The sequence below is a fragment of the Phocoena sinus genome, chromosome 12, assembly GCF_008692025.1.
Source record: "Phocoena sinus isolate mPhoSin1 chromosome 12, mPhoSin1.pri, whole genome shotgun sequence".
In the NCBI taxonomy this organism is placed as follows: Eukaryota; Metazoa; Chordata; class Mammalia; order Artiodactyla; family Phocoenidae; genus Phocoena; species Phocoena sinus.
Window position 1 is genome coordinate 50,584,864 of NC_045774.1, and position 19,026 is coordinate 50,603,889.

The 19,026-nt window shown below is 43.9% G+C and overlaps 1 protein-coding gene across 9 annotated transcripts in view; it reads right to left on the reverse strand.

The window, feature by feature from the left end:
- ARMC2 (armadillo repeat containing 2) overlaps positions 1 to 19,026 on the reverse strand; it is a 174,428-nt gene that overhangs the window by 101,809 nt on the left and 53,593 nt on the right. For 8 of the 9 annotated variants that reach the window (XM_032651107.1, XM_032651105.1, XM_032651104.1 and 5 more), the window contains 2 exons: positions 15,335 to 15,506; positions 8,014 to 8,215 (listed from right to left, as the gene is read on the reverse strand). In XM_032651107.1, the coding sequence (XP_032506998.1) occupies positions 8,014 to 8,215; positions 15,335 to 15,506 (374 nt within the window). The remainder of the gene's footprint in view (positions 1 to 8,013; positions 8,216 to 15,334; positions 15,507 to 19,026) is intronic. The other variant, XM_032651110.1, reaches the window with a different exon arrangement.

The window sequence follows — 19,026 nt, forward strand, 5'->3', positions numbered from 1 at the left end:
GTCACAACTACTCAGTTCTGTGGCTATAGTGTGAAAGCAGCCAGGGACAGTAGGTAAATGAATGGGCGTGGCTGTGTTCCAGTAAAACTTTATTTATAAAAACAGGGAATAGGCTGGATTTGGCCCATGGGCCTTAGTTTGCTGGCCCCTGCTTTGTAGTCTCTTTGATTTTTTTTACTGCAATTTAAGAGTACCACCACCAAAAGGTGGTGGTCCCTTTATCATGTCTTCACAGCCTGAAACACCAGATACACAGTTTCTAGACATTAGTACTGTCTTAATAACTAACACTAAAATAGAATTCTACTTAAATGGTTAAATAGAAACACAGTGAAACTGAAGAACATGATTTTAAAGGAATGGTCCTAAGATCAAAATTTTGATAAAGTCCTCAAAGGTAACCATAGCCTTGGGTTGGTGGTCCAAGATTTAAAATATACATTTTTAAAGATTATGCATATATTCTTGTACCTTTTTCAATGATCACTAACTGCTTATTACTCAAGTTCTATATGCAGAAAGTTGATTAGACACTGCTTTGTAGCTAACCACATTAGCTTAACTTAGTTAGGCTTAAATTCCCTTAGCTTAGAGTAAAAGCCCACAGTTTCACGCTCCCCTTCACCTTCACAGCTCCAGTTTCAAGGCGCCTCACGTGAAGAGCGCTGTAATTTTTCACCGCAGCAGCTACGGGTACTTCAGCACAGGGGAGAGTTGCTGGCACTACCCTCTTCCGTGGCGTTATTGTGGACATGATTACACACCGGTTTCCACAATCTGCTCTCCATCCCAATGTCCTAGTGGGCTGCTCCAGCTCACACATCACCATCTCCCACCAGAACTGCTACTGCTCTCCCGTCTCCAATCGTCCTTCACGCGGCTGCCAGCGTCACTCTCCCGAGAACCCCTCAGCACTCCACGTAGTCTACAGCCTTAGGACCCATGCTTCCACTACACTGGGTCATCTGCCTTTCTTTGAACCTGCCGCCACCAAGTCAAATCCCCCCTCTGCTTATGCTGCTCCTTTAGCAAAGAACACAGAGCCCCACCTCTATTGAAAACCAGCCTCAAGGGGCATCCCAGACTCCACAGACCCCAGGAAACCTTCCCTGATCTTTAAGTCAGAGTTAGGTGCTCTCATCTCTAAACTCCCAAGGCGCTTTCTTTCAATTCTCCTTTCATTCCTCCAGCATTAGAGTCAATCATTGAACAGTGCTTCTAAAACTTTGTGTGAATTCAAATCACTTGGATACCTTATGAAAATGCAGATTCTAATTCAGCAGGTCTGGGGTGGAGCGTGAGATCCTGCATTTCTAACAAGCTTCCACGTGATACTGATGCTGCTGGTCTAGGGACCGCACTTGAGCCTCAGAGCCTGACATGCTGGTAAGGTTCTCATGGACAGGGTCCATTTGTGTATCTCCCAACCCTGCTAGTGCAGGGCTTTGCTTATCAACAAATTCTTATCGAATGGAAGCTGTCAAATAAGGTGGGATTCTACAAAGTCATTTTGATCGATGACTGTCTTTTCCGAATGCAAAGTTTCTCAGCCACATTTACTTAATTTCTTAAAAGAATAATGACTTCATTATTTTTGAAAAAATGATGTATTTATTATTTTTTAAGGCCAGGCAATATAAGAAGTACAAAGAAGATTTAGAAAACCATCTAAGATCCCACCACCCAGAAATAAATATCGTTAATGTGTGGCAAACATCCTTCCAGACATATTTTGCATATATTCAGATGAAAAGATAAAAGAATGAAAGAACAGAAGGATGACTTGGAGGGAAGGGCAGATAAAAGATACATATAAATGGGATCATACCATACGTGTCATTGTAATTAAAAAGTATGAAGTATAAATTTTACTTGAATATGACACAGAAACAGAAATTGAGGTGAAACTGAAGGAATTGTAGAACTTCAGATGAATGGGTCTTCACAAGAGACATTAGTTTCTAAAAGATCTCTCTAAAGTTAAGAAAAGAATGAAAAACATTAGCAGGATGAAATCACTTTTTTAACTATATATTTCAATTTCAGACTGTAGCTACTGACAAATCTATTCCCTACTATGAAGTGAAGCGATTAGTACTCACACTTCCTCCCAAGTACCAGTTTTGGTTCTTTATGCTAATATTACACTGTCAAGGTTTCTGTTCCATAACCATCGTTTTCAGAGTTGTTTACTTTTTTTTTTTTTTTTTTTTTGCGGTATGCGGGCCTCTCACTGCTGTGGCCTCTCCTGTTGCGGAGCACAGGCTCCGGACGCGCAGGCTCAGCGGCCATGGCTCACGGGCCCAGCCGCTCTGCGGCATGTGGGATCTTCCCAGACTGGGGCACGAACCCGTGTCCCCTGAATCGGCAGGTGGACTCTCAACCACTGTGCCACCAGGGAAGCCCCTGAGTTGTTTACCTTTAATTCAGTATGAAAACAAAGTCAGTACTCACCACGAATGCTTTTACCATAGCTTCTCCATTTGAGTTCTGAATTTTGACTCACCGTTTTGTTGTCAAAAAGTTTTCTAGAAAGCGCATGAGTACCATAGTCCCCAAATCCATTCGTGTTTGAAAATGTCTGTTGCCTTTTTGCTGAAGGAACTTGGCTGGCAATATAATTCTTGGGTTATCCTTCTTGTACTTAGGACTTCATAAGCCTTACTCCACTGTCTTGTGGCACCGAGAGGAGCTCTAACAGAGCCAGAGGCAGCCTGCCTTTTTTTCCTTCTACGTGACTTGCTTGTTCAGCCTGATGGCCATAGGATACCTTCTCGCATTTACCCATCCAATCAACAATTACTAATGGAGTGTGTACTATGTACTGGGTAGTATTCCAGTGCTGAGCACTACTGGAGATGTCTTAGTGTGGATGACTCCGTATCAAATTTTGTTGGGACATGATGTGTCCATTTGAGCTTCAAATTCAAATCTTTATTTCAGAAAGCTGTCTTCTATTATGTTGATATTTTTCTTTTCATTCTCTCTGCCATTCTCAGTGGGTTGTTGTGAATATTAAATGAGTTAATACGTGTAAATCACTTGGAAGAGTGCCTAGCACTTAGTCAAAGTAAGATGGAGGACGGGGAGGGGGAGGGGGAGGACGAGGATGCCTTTCCTCTTCAGGAATGCAAGTGCCGTTCCTTCCACACCTATCTCAATCTCTCTGATCATTTTTCTATTTTCTTATTCACTTCTTTATGTATGACTTCCTCTAGCTTATCCACCATGTCTGATTGCATTTTCAGCTGCTTTTATTCTCACTTTTAATTTCTAATGTGGCTTTTCTCTCCATGTTTATACATTTTTCTTTCGTTCTTTTTTGAGAACTGTGAGCATATCTGCATTCTTTACGTGGGCTTAAAATCTCTAATTTGAATTCTTATAACCCAACAAAGAGCTCTTTTCCTCTTTTTTTAAAAAGAGGGTAACAACATTATCTGTAATTTCTTTGACACTACGGACAATTGTTTTAACTCTCCTTATTCTTGGAGGGTAGTTCCTTTTGCGATCCATTTCCTTCATCTGTCTTTTGTTATGTTCCTTACAAAGCCCATACTCAAGTTCCATGTTAACTCTTGTGCTAACATTACTTATCTTGAAACACAGCCATGTATTTGTTGAAGAATGAAAATGGTCCATGGAGGGAGAGAACGGGGGTACTCGGTAGCTTCAACTTTAGTTTTCCTGAACATCTATCCACCAGGCCTGGTTATTTTTCTTGACCTGCAGTGTGTTCCCTTGGTTTGTATGTACCAGGTTTCATGACTCACAGAAAAGCCCCTTTACAGGCTAGGTTCCTTGGGTTCTAATCTATCAAACACCCTCCCCCATAAACACACACACCAAATGACTGGATCACAGGAAACGAGGAGAGCGTGTCACCCTCAGCTCCATTCCCCCTGTGTCACTTCACACTCTGGATCTTTTTCTTTTTTTTTGGCCGTGCCGCACAGCTTATGGGATCTTAGTTCCCTGACCAGGGATTGAACCTGGGCCCTCAGCAATGAAAACACGGAGCACTAACCACTGGACCACCAGGGAATTCCCCACACTCTGGATCTTGAAGGGGGCCTCTACTGTGGCTTCCCCACTTCTCTTGTCATTTCTTTCATTAAAGACTACTGGATACACCTTTCTTAACTAAGAGACTTGCTTTTAGTGAAATTTGTTTCTTGCTGGAGTCTGAGGAGGTGTCTGCTCTCAAATTACCCCCCGTCCTCATCTATATTTCATAAAGTCTAGTAGGTTAACTAGACTCTTTTGGTTGCAGTATTCCAAGTGACATAAACCTAATCTTAAGTACCATAAACTGTTCCTGTCAAAATAAATCAATAAAGGAAAGAAGAAAGAAAGATAAAAAGGAAAGAAAAGAAAAAGGAAGGAAGGAAGAAGAGTGTAAGAGAGAGAAAGAAGAAGGAACATATTGGCTCATGAAACAGAGCAGTCTGCAGTGTGGATGTGGTGGCCTCAGGCACAGCTGGATCTAGGGGTTTATATGTCATCCTTGAACTCAGTCACTGTCTCCATTCCTCGGCTCTGTTTGTTTCTACATCACTTCCCAGACAGACTCACCCTCCACAAGGCAATGAAATAGCCACTGTTGGCTCCAAGTCAACATCATCTTTACAGCTTGTGAACTTGGAGAAAGAGCACTTTCCCCAAAGGCTTTGGCAAAAGTCCCAGGGAAGGATTCAATTGGTCTGGCTTGGATCATGTACCCACCTCTAAACCAACAGCTATCATTCCACAGCCTATAGTGAGGGCTGGGAGGAGATGGAAGTGAAGGAGCACAGTTTTTTCCACTTTATAGATTAGAAAACTGACTCCCTGAAAGTGTTCAGAGACTTGTCAAAGAACATACAGCTGAATCAAGTGGCTGAGAGAGAACCAATCCTAAATCCCCAGACTCCGGTCCCCCAACAAAGAGTTCTTGACTCTCCACAACTGAGTGCTGTTGGGCTTTCCTCCTAAAAATCACATTTCCAAACCATGAGAGTTTGAACAATGTTTATACAGGAAGCCTTAAAAGGTTTTAAAAAGCAGATGTATAAAGGGGCTCATCAGATAGAACCACTGGATGGATGATGGATGGAGATATACACACATACGTATTCTAATGGAAGCTATTTTCAAAACATGGCAACATAAAGTAAGAGAAGACAGAGTGTTGTTAAGAGCAGGCCTGCCAAACCTTGACTGAATCCTCAAACAGACACACAGACTGCCGTAACTGGCACGCTGTTTGAAGACGACAGTTCAATAGGGGCTAGAGATTGCGTTCTCTTCTGGAAAGTGAGCCAGTGCTTCCTCCCCGCCCCCCGCCCACCTTGCTTGCAATGATGCCTGCTCAGCATTTTTTTTTTTTTTTTTTTTTTGTGGTACGCGGGCCTCTCACTGTCGTGGCCTCTCCCGTTGCGGAGCACAGGCTCCCGACGCGCAGGCTCAGCGGCCGTGGCTCACGGGCCCAGCCGCTCCGCGGTATGTGGGATCTTCCCGGGCCGGGGCACGAACCCGTGTCCCCTGCATCGGCAGGCGGACTCTCAACCACTGCGCCACCAGGGAAGCCCAGCAAGTCCTTTTTCCATCATGACCAGCATAAAGTTAAACTCCAGTCCATCCCAGGTCTGAGCTTATTCTAAATTATAGGTTCCCCTAAAATCAATGTGGTTTCATTGAATTAAACTACTCCTTTCTCTCCCTGGCCCAAGAAGCCCTGACATGAAGGTGGAGGCTCCCACGCTGGACTGGCAGCAAGGACCCTGTGCGGGGAGCGTGACCTTACTTCCTCTGTCCCCTACGCAAGCTGCTCGCACTCATTCTCAGCCCTCAGCCCGCTGTCAGTTCCTGCTGCTCCCTCTTCCACTTACGCAATCCCTTCCCTCCCTTCTCCTGCCAGCCCAGTTCACTGACAAGAGTCTTCATTTTCCACTTTCTGGTGTAAACATGGAAACATGTTAATTGAGGGTAGGGCTTTAGCATCAAGACTGGGAATACTCCACTGCAGAGCAAAGATCATTTCTTGGAATTATTCACTTAAATGTTTACCAGAAACAACTATCAAGTGTTCCAGACTGATTCACAAATGTAATTAGTGAAAAAACTGCGAATAGTTTCCATTTTCTGGTTTGTTTTAATCCTACTGTATAAAAATATTTTGTGGGGGAATCACCTCAACAAAAGTTCCATCCAATGACTAAAGGAGGTAAAGATTCCGAAAGCCAAAATGTTACTGGAAGTTAAACTTGCCAGGGTGTATGGCAAACCCAAAACAGACACAATCACTATACGATGCAAAAGCCATCCTAACAAGGCAAAAAGAAAACAATTAGTGCTGCCGCCAGGGCCTCATAATTTTGGACAGTCAGGAAGAAGTGCCTCCAGTCCCTAATTGATTTCTCCTTTGCTGTTGTGGGATAAAATATGTAACTGAAAATGCCTTTGCTGTCCCAGACTGAGGAAGACATAATGAACCCTGGCTTGCCAGATTATACTGCAACATCTGAAGGCTTGCAAGAAGAAAAAAGAAAAAAAGAAAACAGCTCTTGTCTGGTTTTTCCTAGTCAACTTTAATTACTGTAAGGATGGGTGCAGCAAGATAAATGTTTCCTTTTCAGTTCACTGCTGAAAGAAACACAAGTTTTCCTGCTGCCTTTTATGTTTAAGCTCTGAGGTCCGCAGCCTATTCTTATTCACTAACTGGAAAAGATTTGTCGCAATGGCTAGTTTGATGTTTTGTGCTCAACTCCCAAAGTCCCAATTTGAAGTCCTCTTCCACTTAAGGAGACATTTCATTTTTACTTTAATTTAAAAAATGTTCTGAATGCAAAGCGACATTACAAGGACTACTAGGTTGCCTAATATAAATTCTGTGTGTGCAAAGCTCTTCAGGCTGTGTCAGCAGACAAGGTCAGTTCAGCTAAACTAACCAGCTGCCAAGCAGCCAGTAGGGGTGGGAGGAGTTTTAAGCACACAACATGTGGACAAGCCAAAGTCAGACCCAAATCTAAGTGAGGGCAACAAGCATTTGGTCTTAAAATGGCCCATGGAATTTAATCTTGTTAAGCAAATTCGAACTGGGCAGTTGCCCACAATGACCCAATGGAAAGTCGTAGAAAAATATCTCTAACTGAGTGCCCCTGTCCAGTGCAAGACCTTCTGCCTATCTTAGCATCACTACTGGCTGGGACTGGAAAACAGAGCCTGCTCTGTTCCCCACCCTGGCTCCCCAGTTAGTCAAGGCTTCTTTAGGAAAATACCAGTGTAAGAATTCACACAGTCCATACAGTGAACATTCTCTACAACTTCTTAATATGGTAGGAAAATTGCTCCTCAATTTTCTAGGGGAAGCCTAGAAAGCCCTATACAGGAACACGGTATGAATTTAGGGGTTCCTAGATGGGATGGGGGTGAAAGGATCACAGACTGGGGTGAAAAAAGCCTTATCTAGGAACATGGTATGAAATAGAGTAATCCTCAATCATTCATTTTATGAGGGATTAGTAGTGAGATATCATAGATAAGAGAAATCCATAGGGCTCTCCTGTTTTAACTATTAGTTTCCAAAATCAATATTCTAATCCAAGTTCCTACTGGAGAATAAAATAAATCAAGTGTCCACTCTTTGGTGGAGTCAACAACAGCGCACTAACCTAAAGGGAGGTAATGAGACATTCCAGCCCGGGCAAGAATCCCAAGTAACACAAACAGAATGATCAGTCATCACTCGAGGGCTTGCTGGAACAGCCCAAATAAAGCAGAGACGTTATTCTGACAGTCCTATCAAAGCAGCATTTTGGCAGGTATGAATGTTTTCCTAAGGATTAAAGAGCGAGATGTAAAATCAACCCCATTCAGCTGTGAGAAGAAATCTCTCCTACTCATGCATCATTAACTTAAATTTTGTTTATATAAAAGGGGAAAATGCAAATCAATCATCTACATAAGACGGAGAGCAAACTGGTAAATGACATAGTTGTCCTGACTGGAAAGTTAAATGAAAAGAATACTGACCTTCCACTTCTGAGATGAGATGGCAAGGATGCTGCCCCTTTGAAAATTTCTTGCTCCTTGATTTCACCGAAGTCTCCGTCATACGTTAGCTGAGGTGGGTGACTCAAGTGGCCAATGGCATTTGATTCTGTTAAATAAATCCCATGTATTTTCACCACAGAGTCCCCCATCGTAACTGTTTCTTTGGATTCCACTCTCTTTGCTGTAATAACCAAGGAAACGTTTTGTCAAAGCATTTCTTATTTTAGGAATCACTATCTTTCAATATATTTTTTTCAATCCAAGAATTTATACAATTTTAAAACTACATATGGGGCTTGCCTGGTGGCGCAGTGGTTGAGAGTCCGCCTGCCAATGCAGGGGACACGGGTTTGTGTCCCGGTCCGGGAGGATCCCACATGCCGCGGAGCAGCTGGGCCCGTAAGCCATGGCCGCTGAGCCTGCGTGTCCGGAGCCTGCGCTCCGCAACGGGAGAGGCCACAACAGTGAGAGGCCCGTGTACCGCAAAAAAAAAAAAACAAACAAAAAAACTACATATGACTTATAGTGATCAAGTCTGGAATTGTACGGATAAAGCCTCCCTGAACGTATGCTAGACCTCACCACTATTTTAGGTTTCACATCATCAATATAGCAGGTAAAAATGAATAGAATCTTAGCTCTATTAGCTTTGAGTCTACCTGTAGGTAACTACTCTAATTGAGGTTTATGAACTACCTAAGTCCACATAAATACTCCTGTGTCCCATAACAATTCTTTTTCCTGAATTTGATCATGTTAGTAACTTTTCATTCAGAAATATTTATTGAGTACCTTCCTGATGTCAGGCACTGTCCTAAGCACTTGGGATGCATCAGTGACAGAACAAAGATCCCTGCCCTCATAGGGCTTACATCCTAACAATACACCTGTTTACACAATAGACAATAAGTAACAGACCATAATAAATGAAATATATAGATAATAAGTGCTATGGAAAAAAGAAAAAGTAGAAAAGTGGAGAAGGGTAAAAGGGGATTGGGAATTGGGGCAGGTAGTAATTTTGAACAGGTGGGCATGGCAGGCAAACCCTTACTGGAGGTAAGGCATCAAGCCATCAGATGATGAGGGACAGTACTTCCAGCAGAGGGAACAGCTGGTGTGGAGGCCCAAAGGCAGGAGTGTGCCTGGCATGCTCAAGTGGAGTGTGTGACGGGAAGGGGAGGAGAAAGGTGATCAGAGAAGCAGGGGCCGGCTCTTGGAGGCCCAGCAGACGACTCCCAGGCGGGGACACAGGAGGGCACTGAAACACTTAGAAGGCTTTCTAAAAAGGAATAAGATAAAGTTGCAAAAAAGAAGTCCAGTCTCTGAACTGAAACACCTACTGTGTTTACGGCTACAGATCCTTAGACTTAAAATACAACACTGTTTCTTCATCAGCAAAGTGACATTAGGAATAGCCTACCCACGATGCTGCTACTATACTCTAGTCCATGATAAAATATGTTTTTCAAAGGGGCAAGAGGGATGAGCTTCATATAGAGAAATAGTTTTGCAAGCTTTTCCAAAATGACTCAAGGTTTCCTTTTCTGCACTTGAACCATCAAACCAATAACAAACCCACCTCGTCTGCTCCTCTAAGCTCCACGCTTGCCAAACACTGAATTTTACAACAGAAAGGAACCTTAGAGATTGGCTAGTCTAACCTTCATTTTTCAGATGAGAAAATGGAGAACCCAAAAAGTAAGGTGACCAGTCTAAGGTCACAGAGCAGGTTCGGGGAGAGCCGAGACTGTATGGTGGGGAGAGCATGGGCTTGGCATTCCATCAGACTTGGGGTCAAGTACAGGCTGTGTGATGCAGGCAGCTCACTCAGCTTCTCTCCCCTTCCTCAAGTGGTCCCCAAGTGATAATGGCCTGGTAAAGTGACTTCTGTGGTGCTAGCACACTCAAAACCCAGAAGTTATGATCACTATTATTAATGGAACCCACGAATCCTGACTTCTAGTCCAGGGCTCTCTCCACAGCACCAGACAACCTTAAATATCTTTAGGTCTGAATTACAAAGCACATACTTCATTTTAGGTTACAAAGCATTGTTAGCCTGTCCCTGTATTTTAGTATTCGTTTCTTTCACTCCACAAATATTTATGAAGCATCCACTGCCATGTGCCAGATGCTGTTGCAGGGGCTGGTGGTCCAGTGGTGAACTGAGAAGTCCCAGCCACCATGAAGCTTCTGTTCTAGAGGGAAAAATGCAACCCTACTTGTGGACGGAGGAGCTGCAGCCCCTCTGTCTTCACAATCTACTGGAGCGAGCTGTCAGTTATTACTACAGCGAAGAGTGGCCCCGGGGGGCTTCCCTGGTGGCGCAGTGGTTGAGAGTCCGCCTGCCGATGCAGGGGACACGGGTTCGTGCCCCAGTCCGGGAAGATCCCACATGCTGCGGAGCGGCTGAGACCGTGAGCCATGGCCACTGAGCCTGTGCGTCCGGAGCCTGTGCCCCACAGCGGGAGAGGCCACAACAGTGAGAGGCCCGCGTACCGCAAAAAAAAAAAAAAAAAAAAAAAAAGAGTGGCCCCGGGGCTCACTCTTACTCCCGCTAGATGTCCACCATTCAACTGAACACGAGTAACGATGCTCTAGGTCTCTCTGGAAAATATGTGCAGCATGTTGTACTAATTTCGTAACAGATCATGGTACACTTCAAAAGGATTCTACAACCAGTAGCCTTACCGTGTAGGAACTGTCCTGTTTCACAGATATTTTCTTTGGCACTTACTATAGACTACACCCTGTTTCATGCTCTCGGGCTTCAAATAGAGAAAACCCCTTTTCCTACTGAAGTTGTTCAGTCTAGTAGGGGAAACAGAGAGGCAGATGCATCCAGACAGAGATTCAGTACAGTGTGGCCTGCGCCGGGTAAGGACGAGTAAGAGAGCAGGGGAGTCCTGAGGGGTTGGAGTTGGTCAGGGAAAGATTCATAGAGAAGGTGGAGCCTGAAAAGCATTCCAAAGGGTTAATAGGAGGCCAAAAAAGAGTTCTGAGAAAAGGGAACAAAAGTCTGGCGTGAGAGTCAGCTTCAAGTGTGTCGAAGCTGTACAGTCAAGCAGGACCCCATGCTTAGAAGGGCCTTGAACTTGGTTTAATGATTTGCTGTTGCCATCTTGAAATTCTAAACAATTTTTGAACAAAGAGCTCCACATTCTCATTATGCCTGGGTCCAGAGAATTATTTAGCAGACTGCATGAGGCATGAAACAGCAGGATGGGTGTGGGGAACTGTAAGGGTTCCATATTGCTGGTGCGCAGACCAGAGGCAGGGGCTGTAGGCAGGTAAAGGAGAGGGGCGAGAAGGGCCTGGAATGTTAGGCTGGGGCAGAACTATGCACGCTGCACAGTGAAGACTTCATCCCCTGGACCAGGAGTCAGCAAACTGCAGCCCCACCAAATCTGGCCTGTCGCCTGTTTCTGTATAGCCTGCAAGCTAAGAATGGCTTTTATATTTTTAAATGGTTGAGCAAAAAAAAAAAAAAAGAAATCAAAAGAACAATATTTTGTAACATGTGAAAATTATATGAAATTCAGATTTTAGCAGCCATAAATCAGTCTACTGCAATGGCAGATCTGAGTAGGTTGAACAGAGACTCTGTGGACCACTAGGTCTAAAACATTCACTCTCTGGCCCTTTACAGAAGAAGTTTGCCAACTTCTGCGCTAGGTCGGTGTTTCCCAAACTGTGTTCCCCAAAAGACAGATTCCACAGTCAAGTTGGTTTGTAAAATGCTGGGCTGAATTTAAATGAAACAGGTGACTTTACTAGACGGCCTTCCCCACCCTTTAACATGCTCACGTGCACTGTGGCTCTCCAAGAGGGAGGGGAAGTAGGCACAGATTGAGCACAGGACCCTTCCTCCAAGGAAAAGCTATTAATATTTTTGCCAAAAGTGTTCCCTGGAACTGTTTGGCAAGCTCTCCTTTAGGCACGGGGGGCCCTCTGAAAGGTTTTCAGCAAGAAGATGATGCAAATCTAATTTTTATTTGCTTCCCGACCTCTTGTCCCTTATGGCACACGGAGAGAAAACCATCGTCTTTCATGGCCCACTGGGATGAAGGGACAAGGCTGCTGCTCACAGCCATGTCTGCGTGGGCGCTTGGTGCCCACGTTCTGCTGGCTGCTCCAAGGGCCAGGGTCCTTGTGCTGACCCACCTGCAGCCCCCCAGCGAGCAGAGGGTGGAGCAGGAAAGGAGCGCTGGATGACCAGGGACAAGGCAAGAGGTGATAAAAGCAGTGGGGCAGTGTTGGGATGGAGAATACAGACCCGGGGATATTTAGGAAGCCCACATAGGAAGCCTGTCCATGGTGGCTAAGATGACAGAGATCGTGAGAAGGTGGAGCCTGCACTGAGGTCTCCGTCCAGCTGGAGTAAGGGGGGCGTTAGCAACACGGTCACCTCCAGCCAAAAACCCTATTTGAACACAAGTGATTAAACTGCTGGCCCTACAAACATGACGACACACATCTTTTCTTTCACTTTCTTCAAACAGGAATTCCAAACCTGCCACGGCACCAAACCAGCCCTGCCTGGGGAGGTGTCAGCTACTAATGACTTCACACCAGGGGCAGGGACCTTCCCTCTGTCTCAGTCTCCACCACAGGCCTTTATAGCCTGTTACCCAACAAAGGATACCTTTTCTAAACAATAGGGACTCTGAAACAAGCCCAGGGAGCTCCTGTACAAAGGAAAATGAGTCCAAGGCTGGAGCATTAGAATGGTTTTTTAAATTGGGTGATGTGTGCTTTTAAAAGACAATGACTTTTTACTGCCTCTGTTTCCTGGGTGCTGACGCAGACCCCAGGGATGATGGGAGTGGTGAAGGGGGCAACTGCCAACAGGGTGGATGGAAGAACAGAAACAGAGACGTGCCTCGGCTGGTGGGGAAACATCTGTCTCTCCTGTCACCTTCACATACATGGCAACAGCTCAGCAAGCAGCAGGATTTTCAAATGGAAGCCACCGAGAGTTAAATGTGTGCGGCATTCAGGCTCAGAAGCAAAAACATCTGATAAACAACAGCTCAGCAACCCTCACTCCAGCTCTGCCATCCTGTTTACAAGAAGTGACCCTGTTCCTATCTGAGTCTGACCTCACCCTGCACCGTGGCTCCTGAGCCCATTGCCTCTCACCTTGGCAAGGACTCAGCTCCAGTAAGTACCAATTCTTTCTGATGTAACTGGTCTGACTGGGGCCCTGGTGGTGCAACATCTGAAAAGTCCCTCGGGTGAGTCTAAACGTGCAGCTACTATTAAGAAACAGAAATCAGATGATGTCTCTCCCTTGCTCAAACCCTGCCCTGGCTTTTCACTGCAGAAAGAATAAAGTCCTGGCCATGTCCCCCCTGGCCCGGCCCTGAATGGGCCCTGTGTCCTCAGCTCCCTCCCCGTTCCAGCCACATGGGCCTTGGGGTCCACCAGCCGAGTCTGCGCCCATCTCCGGCCTCGGCTTCAGCCTGGGCACTGTGTTTACAGATTTCCACCCGGCTGCCTTCTCCTCATTATTCACATTTCAACTCAGAGGCCACCTCCTCAAAGACACCTTCCAGAGGTGACACGATTCCTCCTGCCACAGTCACCCCCTAGCCCAGCATCTAGCTCACCTTCTTCTTAGCACTCAGAACCCAACTGCTGTCTTACTTCTTGGCTTTCCAGTTTATTGCCTGTCTCCCCTCACAAGCTCTTTGAGGGCAGGACTCTGTTGGCCTAGACTAGCACCTGGCAGTTAGTAGGGGCTCAATAAATACCTGATTGACTGTTAGAAAAGAAACAAACTGGGACATCAAGGTAAAGCAGGTTGCCTAATTACACACTCCGTACGCCATCGAGGTGTGGCACGCACACCCTGCGCTGTCTCTGTCTTTTCCTTTCTCCTTGATTCTACCTCTTCAGCTGCATCAGGGATCATTAGGGACCAGACAGGAAAATGAGTGCAGTGGGCGGGGGAGACATGGGGACTGCAGATCATATGCCGGGCTAATGGGGCTGGGGGCTACTCAGCTCAATCACTCCCCATGGGGGCTGCACAGAAAGCGGGCCCAGCGTTGCGAGATCTTCCAATTTTTCACAAAAAGTCATACATCTAGATTCTTCCATGAAATCTTCTACATTTAAATGTTGGTGACTAATTAAAAGAAAAGGCTTGTATGTCAAACAAGTAGGATCCTAAGGTGGTGGCCTGTAACTTTTGGGATCTTCAGATTATCTCCTCTGAGTGTAAACCTATCCCTCCTCTTCATCTATCCTGTTGACTGAAGGAGGGCCAATTCTATCACCCCCTGTTAAAGTGGATTTCTAACTTTTGGGGCTACATATAGTAATGATAAATTTGCAATATAAATATAATGTATAGTAAACTTGTAATATGATCCTGAACACACATGTACGTGACTGAAGTCAAGTCCTTGAAGCCATACTAACATTTATTGTCTGCAATATGCCCTGACATTTTCCATTCTATTTTATTCTACTTCATTGTTTTAAATGTTGGTGTGATCCACTAAATCGATTGTCATCCAACTAATCGGACATTTCCTACAGTTTGAAAAACTCTTAGTGTGCCCTGGACAGGGGGTGATTCCAATTATTGGGGGCATTCCTTAGGATGTGAGGCTTTTAGCTTCTCTGTTTCCAGGTTTAGACACATGCCAGCACTTCTGTGGCCACAGGATAAGCCCCATTCAACCTGTGCTTACATTTTCACATGGGATCAGAAAGGTATTTTCAAAGACCTAAGCTTAGCGTACATTATATGAATCTTAAATATGCCTAATGAAATTAACAACTTTTTGAACTCTAATTTAGAAATGATTTCCAATATATCAATAGGTAAACGCATTCATTAAAGAACACTTATCCTAATATTCTTTTTCTACCAAGTAACTTTTCTTTTTTTTTTTTTTTTTTTGCGGTACACGGGCCTCTCACTGTTGTGGCCTCTCCCGTTGCGGAGCACAGGCTCCGGATGTGCAGGCTCAGCGGCCATGGCTCACGGGCCCAGCCGCTCTGCAGCATGTGGGATCTTCCCGGACCGGGGCACGAACCTGCGTCCCCTGCATCGGCAGGCGGACCCCCAACCACTGCGCCACCAGGGAAGCCCCAAGTAACTTTTTTTAAAAAAACCTTAATGAACACCCATAAAATGTTTCTTAACCAGCTTTTGCACAAGATTAACGAAGTTAACATAAAAAATCATGTGCAGTTTGAAAAAATCATATAAAAATAACTCGTGTGCAAACTCAAGAAACATGCTTGCCCCCAGGTTTTAAAGGATGTTATGTGGCCTTACGCTGAGCAGGAGGAAGGGTCACGTCTGGCAGAAGAGCCCCCTGAGAGGCCGCCCTGAGTAAGCGCGCCCGGGCACTGCTTATCCTTCTAGTCTTCGTGGGGTCCACTGGGGGTTTTGGAAAGGAAGGGCAGGGATCCTCTTCTGTGGCAGGAGATGCTGGAGTTTTTGGTTTCTGGAAAGAGATTTTTTTTTAATGATTGGCACGAGTTTGTCTTGAATAAGACTCACCAGCCGGAGCTGGCCCTGACACTTCCAGAGGAGCACAGGGCTTCCTGCCTGGCTTCTCCCCAGCCCCCTGGTTCTCCGTCTCATTGGCCCACCTTACTTAATGTGTTAGGTATATAACACTTTTTTATTGTTTTGTCAATTATATTGTACGAAATACTCTACTGTCCTGCTTAGTGTATTTGAAAAAAAATGGTTTACCCATGCCAGCAAACAGATCTCTACAAGAGACTATAAAATATGGTATAGTACATTCAACATACTTTGTAAATTTTTGTGTTCGATTCAGCTCAGAAAACATTTATTGGGCACCCGTATGTGCCAAGAACTGTGTGGAATTTAAATACTACCTTTATATATTTTGGACTCGACAGAAGTATCTTTTTAATGATATAAAAATTTTTTTAACAATGTAGATTAAAACGTCACAAAACAGAAGAGCAATAAGTAGTCTTGGACTTATGAAAATGTTTTATTTGCTACATCTCAAAAATTCTATGCTGATACCCTTAGAAAAGGAACATTACTAGCAAAATTCCAGTTCCTTAAAGACTTAAAACCACCTGCACCAAGCACTGTGCCACCCAGAGCACCCTCTGGCCTAACCTCCAGGTGGCAGTGGCCTCCAACCCAACCTGGGGCCGCAGCCTCACAGGGGCCTAAACTCCCACTTTCAGTGTTGCCTGGTGGTCCAAGGCAACAAGATTATCTGTCTGTGAAAGCACGACCTTATGCAGCAAGTGCTTCTGGCTCTCCAGCCAAAAGCAGTCAAGTTCAAGTTCCTCAAGTCACTCACATACTGTGCGAAGTGAGTGACTCTCAATCCAACAGGTTAACTAACAAATTTTTTAAAACTCTAGTGTGACATTCAAGTCAGATAATTTAGAAAAATGGGTGAGGTCCTCTATCATATATGACACAGAATTCCACTCATTTTCTCATATACATTAATAGAACACAGACATCTATATTAGTGTTCTCCTCTCAAGAAGCTGCTTATTTCAATAACGGTAACATTTTTCTAAATATTTTTTGTATCCTCTTGGTCATTTACATCTGTAAACAGTTCATAAACCAGACCAAAAAAAAATCGGTTTTATGACTATAGAGATACATTCTTCTAAACACAGTTAAAAAAGCATAAATAAAATAATCAGCATAATAGACAGGAAGAGTAAATGACTCTGAGATCAAACCCACTTACTAGTTATGTGAACTTGGGTGGGCCATTTACTTCTTTGAACTTGCCCAGCTATCAAATGGAGACAGCAGTTCCCTTCTTGCAGGGGCGCTGATGTATATACAAGTCTTCTTATGGAGACTCAAGATATGCTAGCTTCCTCCCTAGCATATCTCGGTAAGCTGCTCACCCTTTACGTATTTACCAGATTTGGTTCCAAGTTACTTTTAAGTCTCAAAAGCTAAGGCCCTAGATCCTGAGGCAGCCTTGCTGGAAAAAAGATCCCGAATTCAGAGAGGTTTATTCTGAAAGAGACAACACTCATCTATCTGCATAAATTATATTTGTTTAATAAAGAGTCGGTTTACTTTACAGCCTCCTTAATTTGTTACAAAATATTCATAAGAATGTGACTTAGGCCATGAAACTAATAGCAACAAAAAAATCTAAGAGCACGATATAGGCAAATAAGTGCTTTACATTTAATTATGAAAGATGAAACACATAAGTATAACCTTCTCAATACTGAATGTGGATTCAAGGTTTTCTTATCTCAAAATGTCTGTACTCTGCAGGTACCTTGCATCTGAAACAAAGATCGAGAAGTCTGCCAAATAATAATAATGCAGACAAAGTAAATGGCTGCTTTTACAGATGCTGTAACTATTAGAAATGTTTTGGGTACTAAATAAACGATCTTATAAAATAGAAAATGTGGTTTTGCAATGCTAATTTTTACCCAGAAGGGAATAACCGAATTATCTCTGGATGGCAAGATAAATCCCCTTAACTGCTCCTTGATAAAAGGCATTATTTTCCTAGTGCAAAATTAGTCATTGCTTGCATAATAAAAAATTAGTTCCATTTTACTACGGACCTTTACTAAATTATGTATCCCATTTAAAGCTATACCTCACTGGACTACTTAAAATACAAAGTGATGCATGTGAAGCACTTTTAATTCTCCAAGGGAAGACGAAACAAGCCACCAATTTCTATCACGCCAGGTTCTACAAAATGTTCTTTCACTCTGTGGGGCAAAATGGCTTTTTTGAAGCACAAGAGTAAAAATTTTTTCTTGTAAAATTCACTTCATTTTATAATTCAGAGAATGTTGCAAGTGGGTTTAAATCTTCACTTGAGAACCTTACCTCCCTCAAGTTTCGTGTCATAATACTAGCCAGTGACTGGCATATAACCAAGGTACTGGAAAAGTCAGATTTCAAGATCTGTCCTGTTAGAGGAAACTGCTAGAGTCCCTTGAAGACTGAAAGACTATTTTCATAGAACAACCCAATCAATGAAGACAAACCCCCTAGAATATTTAAGGGGTCTGGCTGGCCTTGACTCTCATCCCAGCACAGTGGGCCCTGACCAGCTTCTGACCTGGGTCCTCCGGATCACCAGCTGGGAAGGTGGGGTCCCACTCTACATGAGGACTGGAAAAGGGGGTCCAAGACCTCCCATCTCAGAAAGTTGCTGTAATTTAATCTGTAAGGCAACAGAACACACACACACACACACACACACACACACACCTCTTTGGATGTGGCAATTGTAGGTGCATTTCTATTACTATGATTTTCTCCACAGGTCCTCTGGGCTCCTCTGTCACTCCCAGCATGTGATTCACTGCTGTAATGTCACCCTTCCGTTTCAGAAACAGTGAAAGAAAAAACACTGCTTTGACATTCGCATTCTGCTCTTTCTTACCCTGGACCTCCCCTAATCCAAAGGTATATATGGGCTTCTAAGTCCCTTTTTTTAAAAAATATATTCAGTTTTGTTTTACTTGTCAAATACTTGGAACTTGGTTCCTATAAAACACAAAAACGGGCTGAAACTAATCTATGCTGTGAGAAGTCAGAACGGTGGTCACCCTGGGAAGGTGGTTTCTGGGGCGCTGGTAATGGCCTGTTTCTTTCTTCTTCAACGCTGGTTACTGAGTCTGCGGAGTTTGCGTAAATTTATCAAGCTCTATTCTTATGATGTGTCTTTTCAGTATGTCAATAAAAAGTTTAATTAATAAAAATACCTGGGGACTTCCCTGGTGGTCCAGTGGTTAAGACTCCATGCTTCCACTGCAGGGGGCACAGGTTCCATCCCTGGTCGGGGAACTAAGATCCCACATGCTGCATGGTGCAGCCAAAAAAAAAAAAAATACTTGGAGCTTAAATAACTAGGCTTTGTAAGTTTCAGAAACATAAGGAGAACTCTGTTTTGACAATGATAATGATGAAAGACAAAACTTCCTATTTCCTCAATCTCTTTTCCTACTTTACACAAC